This window comes from Mchenga conophoros, linkage group LG16 (assembly GCF_057382185.1).
Source record: "Mchenga conophoros isolate Kocher_MC1m ecotype Shallow Benthic linkage group LG16, M_conophoros_male_GT1.1, whole genome shotgun sequence".
Taxonomy (NCBI): domain Eukaryota; kingdom Metazoa; phylum Chordata; class Actinopteri; order Cichliformes; family Cichlidae; genus Mchenga; species Mchenga conophoros.
Window position 1 is genome coordinate 23,562,087 of NC_140541.1, and position 18,238 is coordinate 23,580,324.

The following is an 18,238-nucleotide window of genomic DNA, read 5'->3' on the forward strand; positions in this document are numbered from 1 at the left end:
GGGGCAGGAGTCTACCCCAGCTGGCATAGGGCGAGAGGCAGGGTACACCTCGGATAGGTCGCCAGTCTATCACCGGGCCAACTCATAAGCAACCATCAGATTCAAAACTATGGCCAACTCATATCCTCCAATTAACTTCATGCCAGGTATGTCTTTGGACTGGGAGAGGAAGCAAGATAACATGGAGAGAACCAGACACTTAAAACCCCATGACCATCTTGCTGTGAGGCAATGGTGCTAACCGCCCCATCACTGTGCTGCCGTCCTACTGCAACATATTACTAAAAAGATCCTAGTTAACAAACCATCTTAATAACATCTACATAGAATTGCATCCATTTGGCTTAATTAAAGATGCCATCTTTGATATTTCTGCTTCCAGCAATACAGAAGAGGAAACAGGAATTTGATGTGTGGTGAATTGAAACGTAACATTTAAAATTTCAGCTGCAAGATCTTTTTCCCAAAAAAACAGCAGTAAGTTGACTCTGAATGATCCAGAGTATTTCTGGTACAGATACAGCATTTCACAGACGGGTCTGTTTAACAGAGTAAGGCGGAGACTGAATAAACAATAATCATAATAATAATAATTTTTCTTTGTGCCGATATTGTCACCAACATAATGGAAATACTCATGTTATGTTGTGAAAATCCAGCACTGAGACTGCAGCTGGTGTTCTGGCTCGGCAGCGAGTGCTTAGAAAGACATCAGAACAGTCCTTCTGAACACACCAGCCATTATTCATTTGCTAACCATGCTGTGTCAGAGGGGGGCCCTGGGAGTCCAGTCTACCATTAGTGCTTTGATCTTATGTGCCCTCACAGCTAGCAGCCACCCACACTCCCACAGGATCACCCTACTCGCAATTTCTCCTGAAAGGCCTGCAGAGGCCGTACGCACGGGCTCGGCCCACTGTCACCTTGCCCCAGTGAAAAACATACAGCAATGATGAGTTTATTTTAGCTAACAGCGCTTCAAGGGCTACACTGGCAAAATGTCCTTGAAACAGAAAGTGGTAATATGTGTTTTATGATTTTTAAAAGGTCTTTCCCTCCTGCAGTACTGCACAAAAATATAAGACATTAAGGGTAAAATAAGGACGTTTAAAAAAAAAAAAAAAAAAAAGCAATGAATCGTTTTCTTATTTACTAATAACTTCTGACAAAGTACAGCAGCAAATACTAATCAATACTTCACATTTTTCACAGTTTAAGAACTTGGAGATGAAGGTTGATCCAAACACCGTGGAAAACTTGCTACAGCTTATCTATGGATTTATTCTGTCTTTACTGCTTTTAATTCTAGATTGACTAACTTAGATCCTTAATATCTAATTCATAAATTCTGTATTGATTATTAATTTAGAACCAATTAATAGTACAGTATTATTTACACTGTAGTTTGTGGTGTGTTTTTAGGTGACTAAGTAATTGTGCTACTTTGCGATGCAGAAACACATCACCCTTTGCATATAATTGTATATCTGCCATTTAACTTGGTGTTACTTGTCCAGACTAACTCATAAAACTTCAAGCTGCAGGGAACAGCTGTGATTGGGTTATGCCACCATGTGGTGAGAAATATATGACTGTGATACTGTGATATGATATTGCACATGTTTGCATTGTTTTTTTGCAGTTTTCATTTCATAACTGTCAAACGCCTGCGAGCAATGATCATGAAGCTGGCGCTACTGCTGCTGCTTTTCTGCAAACAGACTTTAGCTACATATCATATTTAAGAATTTTAAGCTCAGAAACTCTAAAATATACATAACAAGCTGGCAAAAAAGAAGATCAGTCAGCCTTTTCTTACCGACATCCATGGCTGTTTCCATGAAACTCTTCTGCCTGGAGGCAAATTCAGCAAGCAGTTTCTGCTGTCTCTCTCTAGCCCTTTGACGCCTGAAAGAAAGAAAAACAGAAATGTTTTGGTAGATATGAAGTAGTTTGTTTGATAGGTCACTGAGATCATAACCAAATAAATGCCATGTGTCTATATTTCCATATAATCTAATCAACTACTGAAAGAATTTGCTTTAATTCCCCCGATCAGATTGTTTTGAGGGAGATACAATCAGTCCTGTGATAAATGATTGTCCCTCATTTACAGAAACAGCAATTTCTGATGGAAAGTGTTGCATAATATGGTGATTTTTTTTCTTCGTTTTAAGAGGATTTATTATTAGCGTTCCCCTTCGAATAAGTGATCCCTCAGTATTCTGTGGAAAAGCATGCCTATTGTGCAGAGCTTGCTTGATCACCCATAGCATGTGCATGTAACAGGGGCTATTTTCACACACACAGGATGTTTCTGATTTCAACAAGGCTGCGTTTTAAAATTTGGAAAAGCTGATTATTAAGCTAATCTCGTGGGTTTAGTTCTCACCAGTGCATACAAAGGCGAGAGCTGACTGTAAATTAAGTCCCTAATAAGAGGACATAAACAAATGCTGACAGGAGTGTCACAGCTCAATAGTTTCACTGATGGCTTAAGGGGTACCGACAACCAGACTGAAGAATGGCCTTCTTAGTTCTCACTGCCACTGCCTATATTGCTGTGTGACGGACACTGATCTAGTTCATGGGAACAGAAGAGGCTGTAACTTTAATTTTAGCTGTGGGGTGAAGCCAACCAACCCCAGAAGCAGACTGTTATCAAATCGCTATAAGCCGTTCCATCATCATTAAAGTAGGGGAAGGAGAGGACTAGTGGGTGAATGTGTGGTGAAAAGGCAAATCCTGCACATTTTAACTTTTCACACAGTCAATGGAGTGCATTTCCATTCAAGTACAAGATGTACAAAGCCAGCAGCAATAGAGCCACTATTTATGTGGATTTATATCGAATAAGAACATATGAAATCATTACATTAAAGCACACATTAAAGCGTATCTGCATCTTGCACATCTGGACCTCTAGTCAAGATAATTAGATTAAATAGTAAAGATCTCTTTATTTACACTCACATGTCTTATAAATGATAACAATACCATGACTTCAAAAGGTTCGATAAAGATCAATTATTGAATGCAATATCATAAAAACATAACAAAATACTACTCAACAGAAATTAAGAATAAAGTTAATGATGTAGCACGGAGGTGTGTAAATGAAAATCTGAAGTTATAATTACCTTTCTTCTTTGTCCATGGCTTTCTTGTCAGTGGGACTGTTCTTCTTTGGTGGTACTGGTGGACACACCTTTCCACAAATGTCCTGGATGCTACGCTTGATTTGGCAGCTGCGCGCGGCTGCCTTGGTGAGGATACGTTCAATGGCTGTTATGCCGTCTCCGTGAGCGAGGCGGTTCGACTCGATGTCCTCTAGCCAAGATGCCGAAAGAGAGTTCTGCTTAGACGACATCTTTTGGTGGAGCTTGATGAGGAGGGACAGCATGCTTTCACGGATCTCCAGGATCTCTGTGACCAGCTGCGGGGGCGTGCCTGGCGGAACCCAGCGTGTCGAGCAGCTCTTGGGCCTGACAGCCTGCGTGGCTTCAGTGGTGCTGCGATTGATTATCTCTTGGAACTTCCTTCTACGTTCTGCCACGAGACTGAACACCTGAGCTTCGCGAAGGTTCTAAGAAAGCATTGAAGGCAAACATTTCTTTACAAAAAGATGAAATATTTGGCCAATATAGTGAGACACCATTAGATCAAGAACCATAATCCATTATTTATCAATAAAAGTACAGGAATCTAGAAGAACACACATGAATAAATATTACATATCACACGTGAAGCTCACAATAAAGAGAAACATGACACAGCTCTTCAAATTTCACAATTTTTTTATGGAGCACCTAGACCATTTCCAATTATTAATATAACTAATAGTCTGGTCGACTTTGATGGATTGTAGGTCGGTGTCATTACCATATTCAGACGGGAACGTGCACGTAAAAGTCAAATAAAATGTTCATTATTTCAGCTGACATTTTATGAACACTGCAGCTGATAGCGCTGGGACAACCAGACTCCTAACGAAAATTCAAATACAAGCCATCTGAAGGATTGCCCTGACCTGACCTGACATAAAAAAAGCATCTGAGCTGCACTGTTAAATAAACATACATCATACAGCCCAGTCAAGGGAACATCAATCATTCTGACATGCGGTTAAAAAGCGTTTACCCCAAACCTGCATTACACACGTAATTAGTTTCAGCAGTCAAGAGGGAAGGGAACTGCTGAAGCATAGCATTACACACACATACACACACCATAACACAACAAGACAGAACTCCTTTGAAATGCATCAAAGAAACACATACAAGAGAAGTCTTTCAAAGTAGAGATAAAACAAAGGCTAATGCAGCTGATTGTTTCATTCGAGCATTAGTCTTTTCATAGAAATGAGTACAAACAGCTACCTCTCTCCAATTTCCTGAAAGACGCCTGGAGTTCTGTGGAACGAGTAAAGTAATCATGATATGAAAGTGGTGCATGAAGCAACCAGTAATGCAAGATGATAAATAAACCACATGTTTGACAGGACAGACCTAAAAGAAGAGTTACACCCTCACTTCCAGACCAATAGATCACTAAGGCCTACAATCAGTCAAAATCTGCTGTGATTTCTATTTAAGAAGACAAAGTTTTTAGAGAATAAATCTATATAGTGGCAACAAGCCAAAAACTATCCAGACCATCCAAAACCCCATCAACAAGAGAGAGACCTTCTTTAAGTGACTCTCAGCTACTTTTTTGATTTTATCTTGACAACAAACTCTTTATTCAGAGCATTTAGTTCCATGTAGGATCACCCCTAGTGGTGCGGTAAGATATATTCTGAATACAGCATCTGATGGGTAATTTTATTTATTTATTAAACACATTTTAAAAGCAGTAATGTTTTTAGAAAAAAATCCTGCTTTCTCATTCCTTTTCCATAGTTATGATGCAAGCTGGCAGTTAGCTTAGCACAGAGGATGGAAATAGGAATGTAACTCAAATTAATTTAAAGTTAATGCAAACAAGCACGGCCTGTCACCGAGTTTCCTTTTACCTGGCCATAAGAAGAAGCTTCGGTGCTGGTGCTGGGAGGTGCCTCTCTCTTTACCTCTGGAGCGGTCTCAGGAACCCGCACCCTGACAAAGTTGATGACATGGTGCAGATTGGAGAGGAGATTGGTGCCTGGGAACCAGCTGTCGTGACAGTGCTCCTCAATGCAAGGCTCCTAAACAAAAAAAAAGGAAGAAGAAGACGACGACGACAATGACTCAGTGAGAAACTGGTTGGCACTAGGGGCCTAGACAGTGAGGAAAGTGGTTACAAGTTAAACCAAGCAAATTATCTTACCTCATCCTCCTTGTTGTCTTGAATCTGGTTGTCCAAACCCAGTTCAATCAGGTACAGCACCATGCACAGCACGTGTTCAGACATGTTCTGATGATCCATCCAGATCTAGAACATGATCAAACCATTAGCTTACCCCAGAGAACAAATAACACAAGGTTTAGCTGTCAATGTGTTTGCTTTTTTTAAGTTATTATGCATCCATAGATCAGCCTCTCATTACTGATACCAAGCCCTCAACTGGCCATCTGTCAATGAATTTGTATTCTTAAATACATCTTGCCTGATCGATACTATGAAGATGATTATTTGGTGATGCGCCAATTTTCAGCACCAGTTGCAAACCAAGTCATACTACAAACTGCAAAGAGAGACGATGGATTTGGCTGTTTTATATGGCACTGGTAGTGGGTGAAAGACTCACCTTGTAAAGTAGAGTGAATATCACAATGTGCAGCGTCTTGCAGTGCAACAGCCTTATTAGACCTTTGTAACATGGGTGCAGAGGAGTCCTTTCCTTGTATGGTGGCCAGGGGTTGCCAGTGTGAATGCCAAACTGTTTCAAACTAGTGGACATCATCATCAAAAAGGAGGCGAGAAAACAAATCAAAAAAGCAATTACTAGCAATAATCAATTTTTATACTCATTACATACAAGTAATAATGAGAGAAGTCAAAGTTAGGTTGAGAGAAATAAGCGTTTGGGAAAGTGACACCGAATGCTGTTCAGAATAAATCACGAAAGATTTCAGTCTACACAACAGAAGAGCCGAGGGGCAGCACTCTATTAGTGATGATGGGATTATTATCACACGAGCCAGGGCGAGCCTGACATGTAATCCATCATATTCAAACAGTGTGAATGAGCAACATGAGGCTGGTATCAGACTCTGAAGGTGGCACAGGCAGCTTCAATATGTCTGAGAGAGAAATATGCTCTAGTTTCATCTGTACTGGACACAAAAACTGAAGAGAAAACTGAAAGCATGTACGTGAAAGAGGCGGATGAGTGATCCATCCATGAATTACAAAGGCTCTAACCAATTGCCATTTCAAACACAGAAACAGAGTGAGCCACTTTTAGTTTAATGAGTATTTTCAGAAGCCAGAAAGAAAATTAACCCCCAAAGTATCTCCTTCACCTCCGCTGACATGTTTATCCTTGGAGACGTCTTCAGGACAATCAAAAAAAGAAAGACTTCCACAACTGCATTACAATTTAGCCTGAAATATTGAGCTCTCTCGACACCAATCTAATTGGAATCACTTCAACACCTAGCAGAGCTGACCTTTGTAATCATGTCCCTTCACCAGCAGAAAGAGAGACGACCTGATTTTTGTCATGACTGAACATGAAAACAGCAACAAAACTACTGCCGAGCAAAGGAAACATTTATACAGAGTTTAGAAGGTGACAGAAAATAGAAATGTGTGGGGAAAATCAAACTTACAATGCTGCATATCTGTCCATTGCGGACTGGACATCACGGCGATAGACTGTTCTGAGAACGACCATGATGGGGTCAAACTCTTTCTCCCACACTTCAGCTAGTGAAAAAAAGGAAGAGAAATGCTTTGCAATCTCAGGTACAAAGTGACACTGTTTCATGGTTTCCCTGTTTTTCACCTGTCACCATCATAAGTGGTGTAAGTCTGCCCCCAAGTGGTGCCCTGAGGACATAGATCTAGTGCAAAAGATTGAGCCCCATTCTTAACTATAACAGGGAGCGATCTAAAAAGCAATAGAATAGATTTAACATATGTTCGTTTTTAAGTGACAACATTTATTCTTTCCGTGAACTGGATAAGACAATTAGTTATTTCACAAGAATGCACCACCCATAATGTGTGTATATTACCTCATATGCTTCTTGCTGGAGAACAAAGTAAACTCCCTAGAAATCAGATATCAGCTTTGTGATTAAAATGACTGCTGTTGGTTTGAAAAACTATTTGCTGTAAGTTCTAGGCCATAAAACAAAAATAAGACAATATTTAAAAATATGATAAAAAAATATATATATTTTATCATAATTTCTATTCAAAGCTCAGCGACCAGCTCATTAGATCTAGTCTTAAAAAGCTCTTAAATATTACAGTCTTTTGGGGTGCTGATTTAGCTCACTGGGTTGAGCAGGCAACCCATTAGCTGCAAGTCTAAAGCACAAACCCAGGTTTGACTCTGTCCTGACGCCTGTGTCTCTTCCCCCTGGTCTTTCTCCCAGCTTTCCTGTGTTATCTTGGCGATCCTATCAAATAACAGCTAAAAAAGCCTCCAAAAATATATTAAAATATTACACGCATTCTTAAAGCTAATGTTACTGTTGGCCAGTGGAGGGCAGCAGACATATCTTCATGCTGCTCAGATGATGATGCTATCACCAAGCAGAAAGCCCTCAGCGAGGACATGAACCCAGAATTGTTAAAACCCACAAACAAGCCATGAACTAAACACCAGTTATTTGCAATGTTGTTTATTTCCGTCCCACTGTGACTACAACTGTTGATGAAAATTTTGTTTAGCTGCTGGTGGAAAAACGTCAAATAGATTCTTAGGTTTCATATTTTAACTAAACTACTTCTATAACAGTATCAACGACTGCGTGTAACGTCTGCCTTTACCATACCAGACACTTCTGTAAAATCTGTAACAACACTTTTATAAACATCTGTTACTTTTTTTTAAGATCTGTTAGGAAATCCTGCCTTCTCCTTCACGAGAATATCCTACCTTTGGGTGTGTACATGCCCTGCTGCATGGATCCTCCAGGCTCAAACACAGGTGCTTTGAAGTCGGCTACAGCAGAGAGCATATCCTCAAAACTACAGCTACCGGGTACAATGCCACTCTTTGGGTTGGGATTTTCAGGAATCTACGAAAAATCTCTTAAGGAAAAATAAAACATATATAAATACATATATACTGTGGATAACTGAATACAGTTTCTCTTCAGAAAGTATTTGTTAATGACTGAAGGATACAAGGTCTAAGAGTGCGCTGTGCGTACGATCGTTCATGCACAACTGAGAGACCATTTCAGCCCGAAGGATCTCATCATCAGTCATCCCTGTCGGTGAAAATGAGAAGAAGAGTGTGAAGGCAAACTGACAGTGAGGGGATCTGACTTTCACCAGTACAGAAACTTGACAAAATAGGAGAAATGGCTGACAATATGTAATCTTAAAAATTTTAGTGCTGGCTGTCTTGGCAATAACCAAGCCAGAGGTGGTTACAGGCCACAGAGTTACAGAGTGGGGAAACAAAAGAAACTTTTTGTTTTAATAAAGGAATCAGGCAGTGCTGTTTGCTGCCCACATCATGAGTCAGCAAACCACAGCGAGTCGGTTACCTCGCTATGGTAACTGACCGGCTGAAACCCAGAGCCACTGACCACTGTCACGATTTGTAGATGCTTTTCTGATTGAGTGCAGCAGTAAATCGTAATCTCACTGACAAACATGTTACATTTCATGCCACTGGAGAAGATATGCTCACAATTTGTGTTTCAGGAGCTAAATACTTTTTTAACCTAAAGCCACTATACTGGTATTTTTTTTTCCTGGGAGCTTACAAAGTTTATAAAAGTACAAGTGTATCACTGAAGCACAGGCTCAATCACCAGTTGGTTACATCTTTCTGAGACCGTAATGAAACAGACATTTAATTTTATGTCTTAAATAAATGAATAATTAGGAACAACTTACAGGTCTATTCTTTCAATAAATTCAAAATGATCTATGAAAAAACTTCAAGATTGCCACTTTAAACACCAGTAAGAGCTCAGTTTTGAGGTTTGGCAAGATAATTATGAACTGAGGAGTTTTTTTTTTAAAAACAGACTGTGACCGCTATCTCTTTAACATAATGCAGTTTTGTAATGCAGTGTTCTGTAATATGGATGAATAAGTCAGCAGAACATCTGAAAGCACTATCTCCCTAGGGAGAAATTGTATCACAGTTATATTTCAATATATGCAAAGAGAGGAGTGTCAATGTAGGCCTTTTGCGTCAGAGTATAATTTACAAAGTCCTTGGTTATCTCCATGAACAAATACTAGAAATAGTTCAAATGACATTTTCAGCCAAGTAAAGGACTTCATTGGAGAGTTTTACGTGAAAAAGTCACTTCTTATTGTAATACAGCAAAGAAAAACACTCCTGGGATGAGTGCCAAATACAGGAAAACTGCACCAGCAAAGAGAAACAATGGTTACATGAACTCGTGCCAACAGCGACACGACCTACCAGCTATCAACACCTCGCAGAGCCTCAGCAAATGATTTATTAGCTCTAGGGTAACTCTATATACCGTAAGGTAGTTTGCTACTCTGATAAAGATGCTGCACAGCCCTCTGCTGTACCACTCACCCAAATGAATGCGAAGGCTTGTTAGTATGACCAGAAAGGTAAGTGCTCCTTCTAGCATTGGTCTCTCTTGCTCAGAGTCCAACACGGCATTCTGATGCTGAGACGCCATGGTCAACAGGTCGACTACTTTAAACCTGCATCAGAGGACAGTTTATAAACCAGATGTTACCCATCTGCAAATGTTAAATGTTTTATGTAGCATAATATTATCAGAAATATAGCTTACCTCTCAAAAACACTTGAGATAAAGTAGTCAGGGTCTAGTCTTGATGCACAAACCTTCAATAATAAAAGAGAGAAAGCAGACTTAAAAATAAAAGAAACACACACACACACACACACACACACACACACACACACACACACACACACACACACACACACACACACACACACACACACACACACACACACACACACGAGTGACACTCAGCAAGTATTGTCTGTGAAGCAGGAGTCCTCACCTGCAGCAGATAGATGTCAGGATCAATCATGGAGTTGCAGAAGTGTGACTGCACGTAAGTCATAGCCTGTCCCTTAATCTGCAGTCCATTCCTCACCCACATGTTGCTGTGGATTTCTGACAGGCACGCCTACAGTCACATAGAACAAAGTGTTAATTGAGTGAGGAGTCTCTGCAGACCAGTGTTAGACGTGGTAGGCTGGAATCACTTAACCTTCTCCTAACCTGAAGCCACGTAGTCTGCAAATACTTTTACTTGTTACAATAAGTGCATGGACACAGATGTGCATTAGACATGCAGGTAAAACCAAATCTATTGTCTTCCACTGTTATACCTGGATCTGGAGTGGATGCACCATGATCTTCATCAACATCTCTTGGTCAGGAAGGAGGCTGTCCAGATCCAGTCCTTGGCATTTTACAGCCTGGGGATTTTGAACCAAACAATCAACTTTAAAAACACATAAACACAGACACCAAAGAGAATAGACTGTGCACTAAAAGATGAGGTGGCATACCTTACTGAGGAACATGGCGTAGTAGCGGTGGAGTGGCAGGTGAAATGTCACTTGATTCGGAGCAGGCTATGACAGATATACAGACATTTATGTGAAACAGGGGAGGGAAAATATTACTTGTACATACGGCAGTTTGCCATTAATATACCTCATCAATGAAGCCAATGGCATCAAACCAGATCTGCAAGGTCTCCAGACAGTATCGAACCACAGTTTTAGTGTATTCTTGTGTTTCCTGGTAACACATAAAATCAGATGTAAAAAATTTGATATAGTATTATGTAGTAAGTGATTGCAGCTTGGGGTGCTTATAACGCATGTTCCATTAATCCTGTGAGTGAGACTTACTTTGACTTTGCAGTGTGTTAAGAGACCCCACATTGGTTGTGCACAGGCCTCAAGCTCTGCTGCGAATGCTGCATAGTACGTCTGAGACTCAAATTCCACATGTTCATTCAACTCCCGCTTATTCAGATTCATACCTATGACAGCAGCAGAATGGTTATAACCTGTTATGCACAACTTCTCAATGCACATAAAAAGTTTAAAATACAAGTCTGCGTTTTTAAAATTCAACATTTCCCCTCATATTTATATGTAACCTAATAAAATGTCAACAAGTATGTGAATTACAAAACTCTCTATTGAATGTGTCAGTTTGTGGCTCGCATGGATACAGGGTAATAGTGACACTGTCCTCATAGCGTCAGCAAGAGGATACTCAGGCCCACTATACAAGGGTGAGCGTTATTTTTAGGATTGTGGTAGAGTGCAGTAAAAAGCCAGCAGCACCAACCACAATTCAAATCCAGTGATAAAGAATCTATCGCACCACAACTCTGCTTTTTGGTTGAACTATTTAAAAGGAGGGCAACAAATCTCCTTCTGAATAAGCCCAGAAGTTTAAATAAATCTGCAGGAACACGCTTTTAAATCAAGCGTTGTGTTTGACTTGACTGACTGAATAACAAAAACTAGATCTATTACACTGATATCCATGTGGTTTGATATCTCTGAACCCACCATACCAACAATAGATGGGATACAAGCATTGTCTGAAATTAACTTTCTGAGTCACAGATGAAAATACATTTGTTTGAGTACATTTCATTGGGATAACATAGCATTAATTTAACAAAGGAGGCTAGGGGAAAATTTGAAGCTTTTTTCTTTAAATCAAGAATTAATTAATACAAGCCTCAATCTAATCCAGTGATCTTAAAGTGTAAGTAAGTGTAAGAAAGTAATAGGACTTACCTTGGAAAAACGACACAAAGCTCATCCACAGCATCAACAATGCGTGGTCTTCCAGGAACTTTTTCGCTACACTTTGGTGTGAGAGGATGTTAATGAAATCACTAACTAGGGGCCAGTAGGTGTTGTTCTTCAATAGTGCTTCACTGCAGTTCACCACAACATGCCGATTGTTCTCTTCATCTAAAAAAGAAAGACAGCGAGACAGGAAACACTGACAATTGGAATCAAATCGTATTTAGGAATCTACAAGAAAATAAACATAAAGAAATACATAGACATGGGTCAATGTGTTATTTAAATCAACACCTGGCTGTTATTATAACACTGCCAACAATGATGAGTGCAGCATTAAAAAAGGAGTCTATGCCAGTGCTACTGCTCAGCCTCCTAGTAGATACCTATGGTATCAATTTCAAACTCCTAGGTGACTTCCTTCTCAAGTTACCGCATTTGCAAAATTTTCAGAAAACTTGACCTCCGACCTTAACCTTGAGGTCTAGGTCACTGAGATTCAAACTTGTCTAACAACTATGGTATTAATTTTAAACTCGCCATGTTCTCACGTCATCGCACCCACAAACTTGGGTGCCCACGTCATCCACTCACCCAACAGGTAAAGATTCAAGCTCATTTTACTTGGAGCCAGCAATGAAATGAAACATCTGTGCAGGCTATACAAGCACCAAGAATGATTAAAAACATAGAGCAAAATTAGCAGCTGTTCTTTGTTCGTTAGGAAGCATTTATATTTAATTATTGCTTTAGAAAACTCAGTGGCTTCATGTAACAGATTTGCACAATTAGACATAAAAAAGGCAGCTAATGCCATCCATTATTTGTGTCATGATGGATCTTTTGACCAGGTGCATATAAAACCATTTAAATCCAAATTTCAGTTTTATTAATAAGTTCAAGACAAAAATATCAACAATGAATAACCTGGAAAATACCATTTAAAAAAAGAAAACAAAAAAAACCTTCTCATGTTTAATAGTACAACCCGAGTGAGCATTTATCAAAATAGTGAGAAAACTGGCCGACTTACCCTGAAGCTCACTTTTAATAAGGCAACTCTCCATCATGTAGAGGAGGACTGTGACCATGATGTCCAGCAGCTGACACTCCTCTGTGACATGTCGAGCCAGCTCCTCGTTGCTGAACAGCTGCACACTAATGTGAACGATGCGGTTGGACATCGTATCCGACTCGTGGCTTTTCATCAGCGTTTTCATGATGAAAGCGTAATGTTGGACAAATGTTTTTGTAAAGGTGATCTGCCAGAGAGAAAGACAAGAAGCCCATAACACGATTAAGGCTTGCCTTCAAAAACTCATACATACTGAGCTTTTTTAAGCCCAGTTTGATATTGAAAAGGCATGATGAAAAGGCAATGCATGAATCCCAAAGCACAGAAGGTAAGATTCTTATATTAAACACAGGAAACATAATTTCAAATATGTGCATGTAATCCCAGCTCAAGCTTTAAACAACTGAAACATTCCAATTTCAGGCTGTGTATGGTGTAACTGGGACCAGATATCCATAATACGGTTATTTCAGGCTGTGACCACACTTCTCTGGTGTTCAAACCTTCTGTTTACGAAGGGCAACCAATCAGAAGAAAGCTGGCTTTAACGGAGGAGGAAGGAGGGGAGGAAGTTGCACCAAGGTCTAAGCTCAAAAAGGATTTTTTTCCTGTAAATCATTTACTAGAGTAGTTTTGCAAGGACAAAAATACTGAGATGCAATAAGAATTTAATAAACCATCTATTTGAAAAAAAAAAAAAAAAAAAAAAAAAAAAAAAAAGTCTGAAATGTCTTGTGCGATTTCAACAATGCGTCAGTTGTTCCACATTCAGTTGCTGTAAACTCATAAAGAAACACCACTGTTGTAAACGTGTGGGTGCAGGTCCTTGGCTTAACAATACCACTTTGGTGTCATGCAGCAGGTTGTGGTTAATGCGTTCGTCAGCAAGAAGATGATGACGATAATTCCCATCTCTAATTTGTTCTCAATGACATGCAAACAGCTTTCTGGTGCAGAACGAAGCCAAATGAAATGACACCCTTTGGAGGCCTTTGTGGACCACTTTTAGCCTGTGAGCTGTATAACTGCTCCTGGTCTGCACCATGTCATAGGAAGGAATCCTTTAACCTCCAAGGACCTGGCGTCCACATATGTGGACATCACATTTCAGGCCCTTGTAGACCAAAATACTTAATTTTTCTGAGAGCCTGATATCCACTTACAAGGACATTATACTGCTACTGTTCTATCGAAATTTTAAACGAATATCCTCATATGTGGCTCTTATTTTTCTAAGAAACAAAAATCAGGTAAAAAAAAAAAAAAAAAGAAGCTGGTAATTCTTTGTTTTTACATTCATCGGGTCCCAATATGCCCAAATATCAAAGAGAAATTAAAAATGCATGCCGTGGAGGAGTTTGGGTCTTAGGAGGTTAAAATTAAGATCAGACAGGCATCTGAAAGGTGGTATGCGGCATTAATTTTTGCACATGAAAAATTGGAAAAGAAAATACCTTGTAATCTTGATCTGGCAACATGTTTAATAAGAAGGTGACCATCTTCTGAGGAAACTCGTATTTTATTGTCCAAAACAGCAACTCTTCCAGGAAGCATTTATGCTTCAGAGATTCAATAATACAAGGGTCTGAGGACAATAAAGAGACATAATGAATACACAGTTCAGCTCAGTTCAGACATTATAGTGTGAATGCCTTTCTTTTCATGCACCTTTGGTACTGCTACTCAGCTTAACCCTCTTCCTCTGACCAACAGACTGTCCTCCATCTTGATCCTCCTTGGAAGAAAACACAAAACAACATAAATTTCAAGAAGTCTGCAAATTTTCATTAAGGCATCAACTGAGCATTTTTTGACTGAGCATAAATTAGAAACAACATTAATGTTGCACAGGTCAGTGATATGGCTTTACCAGTTTTATAAAAAGAGGAATTAAAAAAACGTATTACTTAAAATAACACACATTCATTATCAGGTCAGTGTCATTTTAAGCATTAGTTTAACATACCTCTTTACATTGCTCGTCTGGACTCCCTGGTCCACTGTTTCCTAACAAAACAAATGGACTAATTACTATTTAGCAACAGTTAGAACATATGTCACCTGTTATTATAGCACCAACAAACTTATTTATGAAATGTTTGGTCTCTTATTCACTGTACGTGCATTTATTTATACATTTTTAAAAAGTACTGCATGTGTAATGTATATAAAACTTGGTAGAAAAAGAATCTAATATACGTTTATAGGAATGTGGACTCGTTTACAATACTAAAATGTATTCAAATAAAAATAATAATTAATAACAAATGGAGAGTATTATGATTTTTTTCTTTTTATCTTAAAGATGTGAAGCAGATGGATGATTATTGAAAGAAAAAAAAAAAAAAACATGTCATCTTACCTAACAGGACCATCGCGCCTGCACCTCCTTCAGCCCCAACACCAACATCAGCAGCAGCACTCTGGCCTTTTTCCTCCACTGATACCAGACCTGAATTCTTCAGTGCTGACAAATACTTGTCATAGTTCTTCTTAGCATACAAATTCTCCTCTTGGCCTGCAACAGTTAAGCAGTGAGCAAGAAAACCTTCTAATTTCTTTTTTTTTTTTTGGTTCACATATATCAAGTAAAATATTTTTCACAATTAGTACATTGCTGACCTAAAATTACAAAAAAATAAAAAAATAAAAAAAATCAGTGGTAATGCTCTGTTAATTGAGCCCAAACCCTAAGCTGGATATTTACCCATGCTCAGCTCCTTGAATGCCTGCTGATTGGTCAAGATTTTTGTCAGCACAGTCCTCATTGCTCCTCCCATCTTTGTAAGCTCCTCAAGGAAGGAGATCTGAGGCTCCAGCTGTTGCAGGACTTTCTGTAGATCTCTCTCAGTTGAGGTGTCTGGTAAAATAAGATAAGAGATGCGAGACCCGTGAGACCCAGCACTCAGTGAAAGTAACTCTACGTGTAAATAGTTGTATAACACTTGTATAAGGCTTGCACAGCAGCTCATGTTTTCCATCTTATATAATATCATATCAGATGTAAACCACTGAAGTTAAAGCGAATGAAAGTGTCTGGTGTTGTACCTTTAATTGGTGACAACCACACATTAAAGTTACAGGTTCAGTTTACGTTGGTTAATAAGTATTGTACTTCATGTGTCTGTTATGACTGTTTTCACCTGGTTCAACATATCCATCTCTCAGATACTGTATGATACACAGGATAAAGCGGGGAAGAACCATCTCAGACATCAAGAGCAGGTCTCTGGGAATTAAGGGGATATTTTCCCCAGTTCTCAACCGATGCCTTCGACAAAACCTGTCAGGGGAAAGGAAATGTTTTTTTAAAACAGTGTCACACAGAAAGGTACATTTGACCGCTCCTGCTGTTCCTTCATGTGCACTAAAAGAAGATAAAGTTGGTCAAGAAACTGTTAGCATGTTTTAATTATCAGGTAGAAATTGAGTACAATTTGCATTCAGCTTCTGAAACAGCCCAGAGGTCTGAGCAGAAGAGTTTTCCTTTTGGTTTATTTCATGAATATATTGTTGTGATATTTACTGGATTGGGCTTTGGGTAATAATGGTTGATTGAAGTGGGAACTAAAGGGTTATTCACAGCAGCCCACACACTACCACACCTCTTTCTCATACATCATTAAATATCCATACACAAATTTTATGAGCTAATGAATCAGTATGACACAAAAACATAGTCTAACATATGAATAATTTGTTATTGAAGATCATAAGACTGTAATATTTTTAAAAAAATGATCATCTGTTCATAACACTTAGAATTATATATCTACATTCATATAATCTGTTTATAGAGATTTCATAATCTGTAAATAACGCATGTAAAGTGCATTACTGCTCAATTCCACATATTTACAACCCTGATATATACATCACATATTTATAAAGATGTAGTCCAATCTTACTCTTTACATCATCCAAAATGACATACGTTTCTATATAATTTATGCACAAGTATGTATATGTTCACATATGTATTAGTATGTGTGTGTGTGTGTCAGTATAAGTACACTTTATGCACCATTTGAGGGACAATAACTATAATTTCGTTATGCTTACTTAATAGCAGTAAAGACTCTTGCATGCTGAATCTCTATATAGGTTTTTACTCAGTTACCCAGTATTTTGCTTTCCACGTAACAAACTAAATTATCATCTCATGATAATCAGGCCAACTCTGGAAGCAGGCTAATAGTTTACTACATTATTTTATCTAAACCGCGAGTGGAAATTAAGTTTTATGATTAGGAGGAAACTGTAATCAAGAACAGAGATATGATGTTGAGTCAGAGAGTAACAGAGACAGTCGCTGTTTAAACATTAAGATAAAATGATGACACTTACTTAACGATCATTCAGACTTTGACAGCAGAAAGGAGACCACACCATATCTAAAGAGCCACAGACAGAGGTACACGGAAACCTGTAGCTACACCTCCCAGTATGATCGTTGGAGTTTAGCTAGCCTAGGTAACCCTTAGCCCGTGGGTTGTATTTATAAATGACAGGAGTATCGCTAGATTGAAAAATGTTGTCCGCCTGCAACAGCATCTCATAAATTTATATGGAAACTGTCATTGACAACACACATGAGAAAATGTCACTGGCTGCGCCGGTTAGCATAGCCGGGTTAGCTAGCTCGGACTTACCCACTCTCTCGCATGACATTACTGTCTCCACAGTCACAGGCCCCACCAGCCTGGCTCCGGAACATGTTGAAATCATGGCCCGTGTGGTCTCCGTTATTGAAGCACTCAGCACACAACGACATGCACGGAGAGATGCCACAGGTCCGGCATCGATATGCCACGAAATTAGCCGTCCAAACCAAGCCGCACAGAGTCGCGTTGTCATAGGAGCGCACCGTTTTGCAGAACTCATCGAAACCTTCGCCTCCTGCAATCAGACATTTACACCAGTCAAGAGCTTCTCCGTCCGCCGCTGGTTTTTCGGGATTCAGTACAGCGTCAAGAAGCTCCTGTAGTTGCCGGACTCCGGAGCTATTGTCAGTCCGGTTTAAGTCTGCCTTCAAGTGGGCGGCAGTGGCTTTCTTGTCCCGGCGTAGCAGCGACGCCGCCATCATGCACTCTGGCTTGTTGTCCACAAATTTATTTTTGTTGTCTTGTTTCCATGTTCTCGGGTTTTCTCGCGATACGGCTGATTACGTCGTTGTTGGCTAGAGAATTTCCTGAAGTAATTTCCGCTCGTTGTACTTCATGTACTGGAAATAAATCTAC

At 39.3% G+C, this 18,238-nt stretch overlaps 1 protein-coding gene across 2 annotated transcripts in view; it reads right to left on the reverse strand.

The window, feature by feature from the left end:
- Positions 1-18,203, reverse strand: part of ubr3 (ubiquitin protein ligase E3 component n-recognin 3) — a 37,531-nt gene extending 19,328 nt beyond the window's left edge. The window contains exons 1-25 of one of the 2 annotated variants that reach the window (XM_085248875.1): positions 17,651-18,203; positions 16,142-16,281; positions 15,706-15,858; positions 15,361-15,516; positions 14,965-15,005; positions 14,667-14,733; positions 14,453-14,583; positions 12,957-13,185; positions 11,912-12,091; positions 11,003-11,136; positions 10,803-10,889; positions 10,655-10,720; positions 10,472-10,561; positions 10,138-10,266; positions 9,900-9,952; positions 9,674-9,807; positions 8,287-8,372; positions 8,036-8,177; positions 6,756-6,852; positions 5,729-5,870; positions 5,308-5,412; positions 5,015-5,185; positions 4,380-4,412; positions 3,141-3,586; positions 1,820-1,908 (exon numbers count right to left, since the gene is read on the reverse strand). In XM_085248875.1, the coding sequence (XP_085105001.1) occupies positions 1,820-1,908; positions 3,141-3,586; positions 4,380-4,412; positions 5,015-5,185; positions 5,308-5,412; positions 5,729-5,870; positions 6,756-6,852; positions 8,036-8,177; positions 8,287-8,372; positions 9,674-9,807; positions 9,900-9,952; positions 10,138-10,266; positions 10,472-10,561; positions 10,655-10,720; positions 10,803-10,889; positions 11,003-11,136; positions 11,912-12,091; positions 12,957-13,185; positions 14,453-14,583; positions 14,667-14,733; positions 14,965-15,005; positions 15,361-15,516; positions 15,706-15,858; positions 16,142-16,281; positions 17,651-18,084 (3,535 nt within the window). In that variant the 5' untranslated portion in view covers positions 18,085-18,203. The remainder of the gene's footprint in view (positions 1-1,819; positions 1,909-3,140; positions 3,587-4,379; positions 4,413-5,014; positions 5,186-5,307; positions 5,413-5,728; positions 5,871-6,755; positions 6,853-8,035; positions 8,178-8,286; positions 8,373-9,673; positions 9,808-9,899; positions 9,953-10,137; positions 10,267-10,471; positions 10,562-10,654; positions 10,721-10,802; positions 10,890-11,002; positions 11,137-11,911; positions 12,092-12,956; positions 13,186-14,452; positions 14,584-14,666; positions 14,734-14,964; positions 15,006-15,360; positions 15,517-15,705; positions 15,859-16,141; positions 16,282-17,650) is intronic. The other variant, XM_085248876.1, reaches the window with a different exon arrangement.
- Between the last annotated feature and the right edge of the window lie 35 nt (positions 18,204-18,238).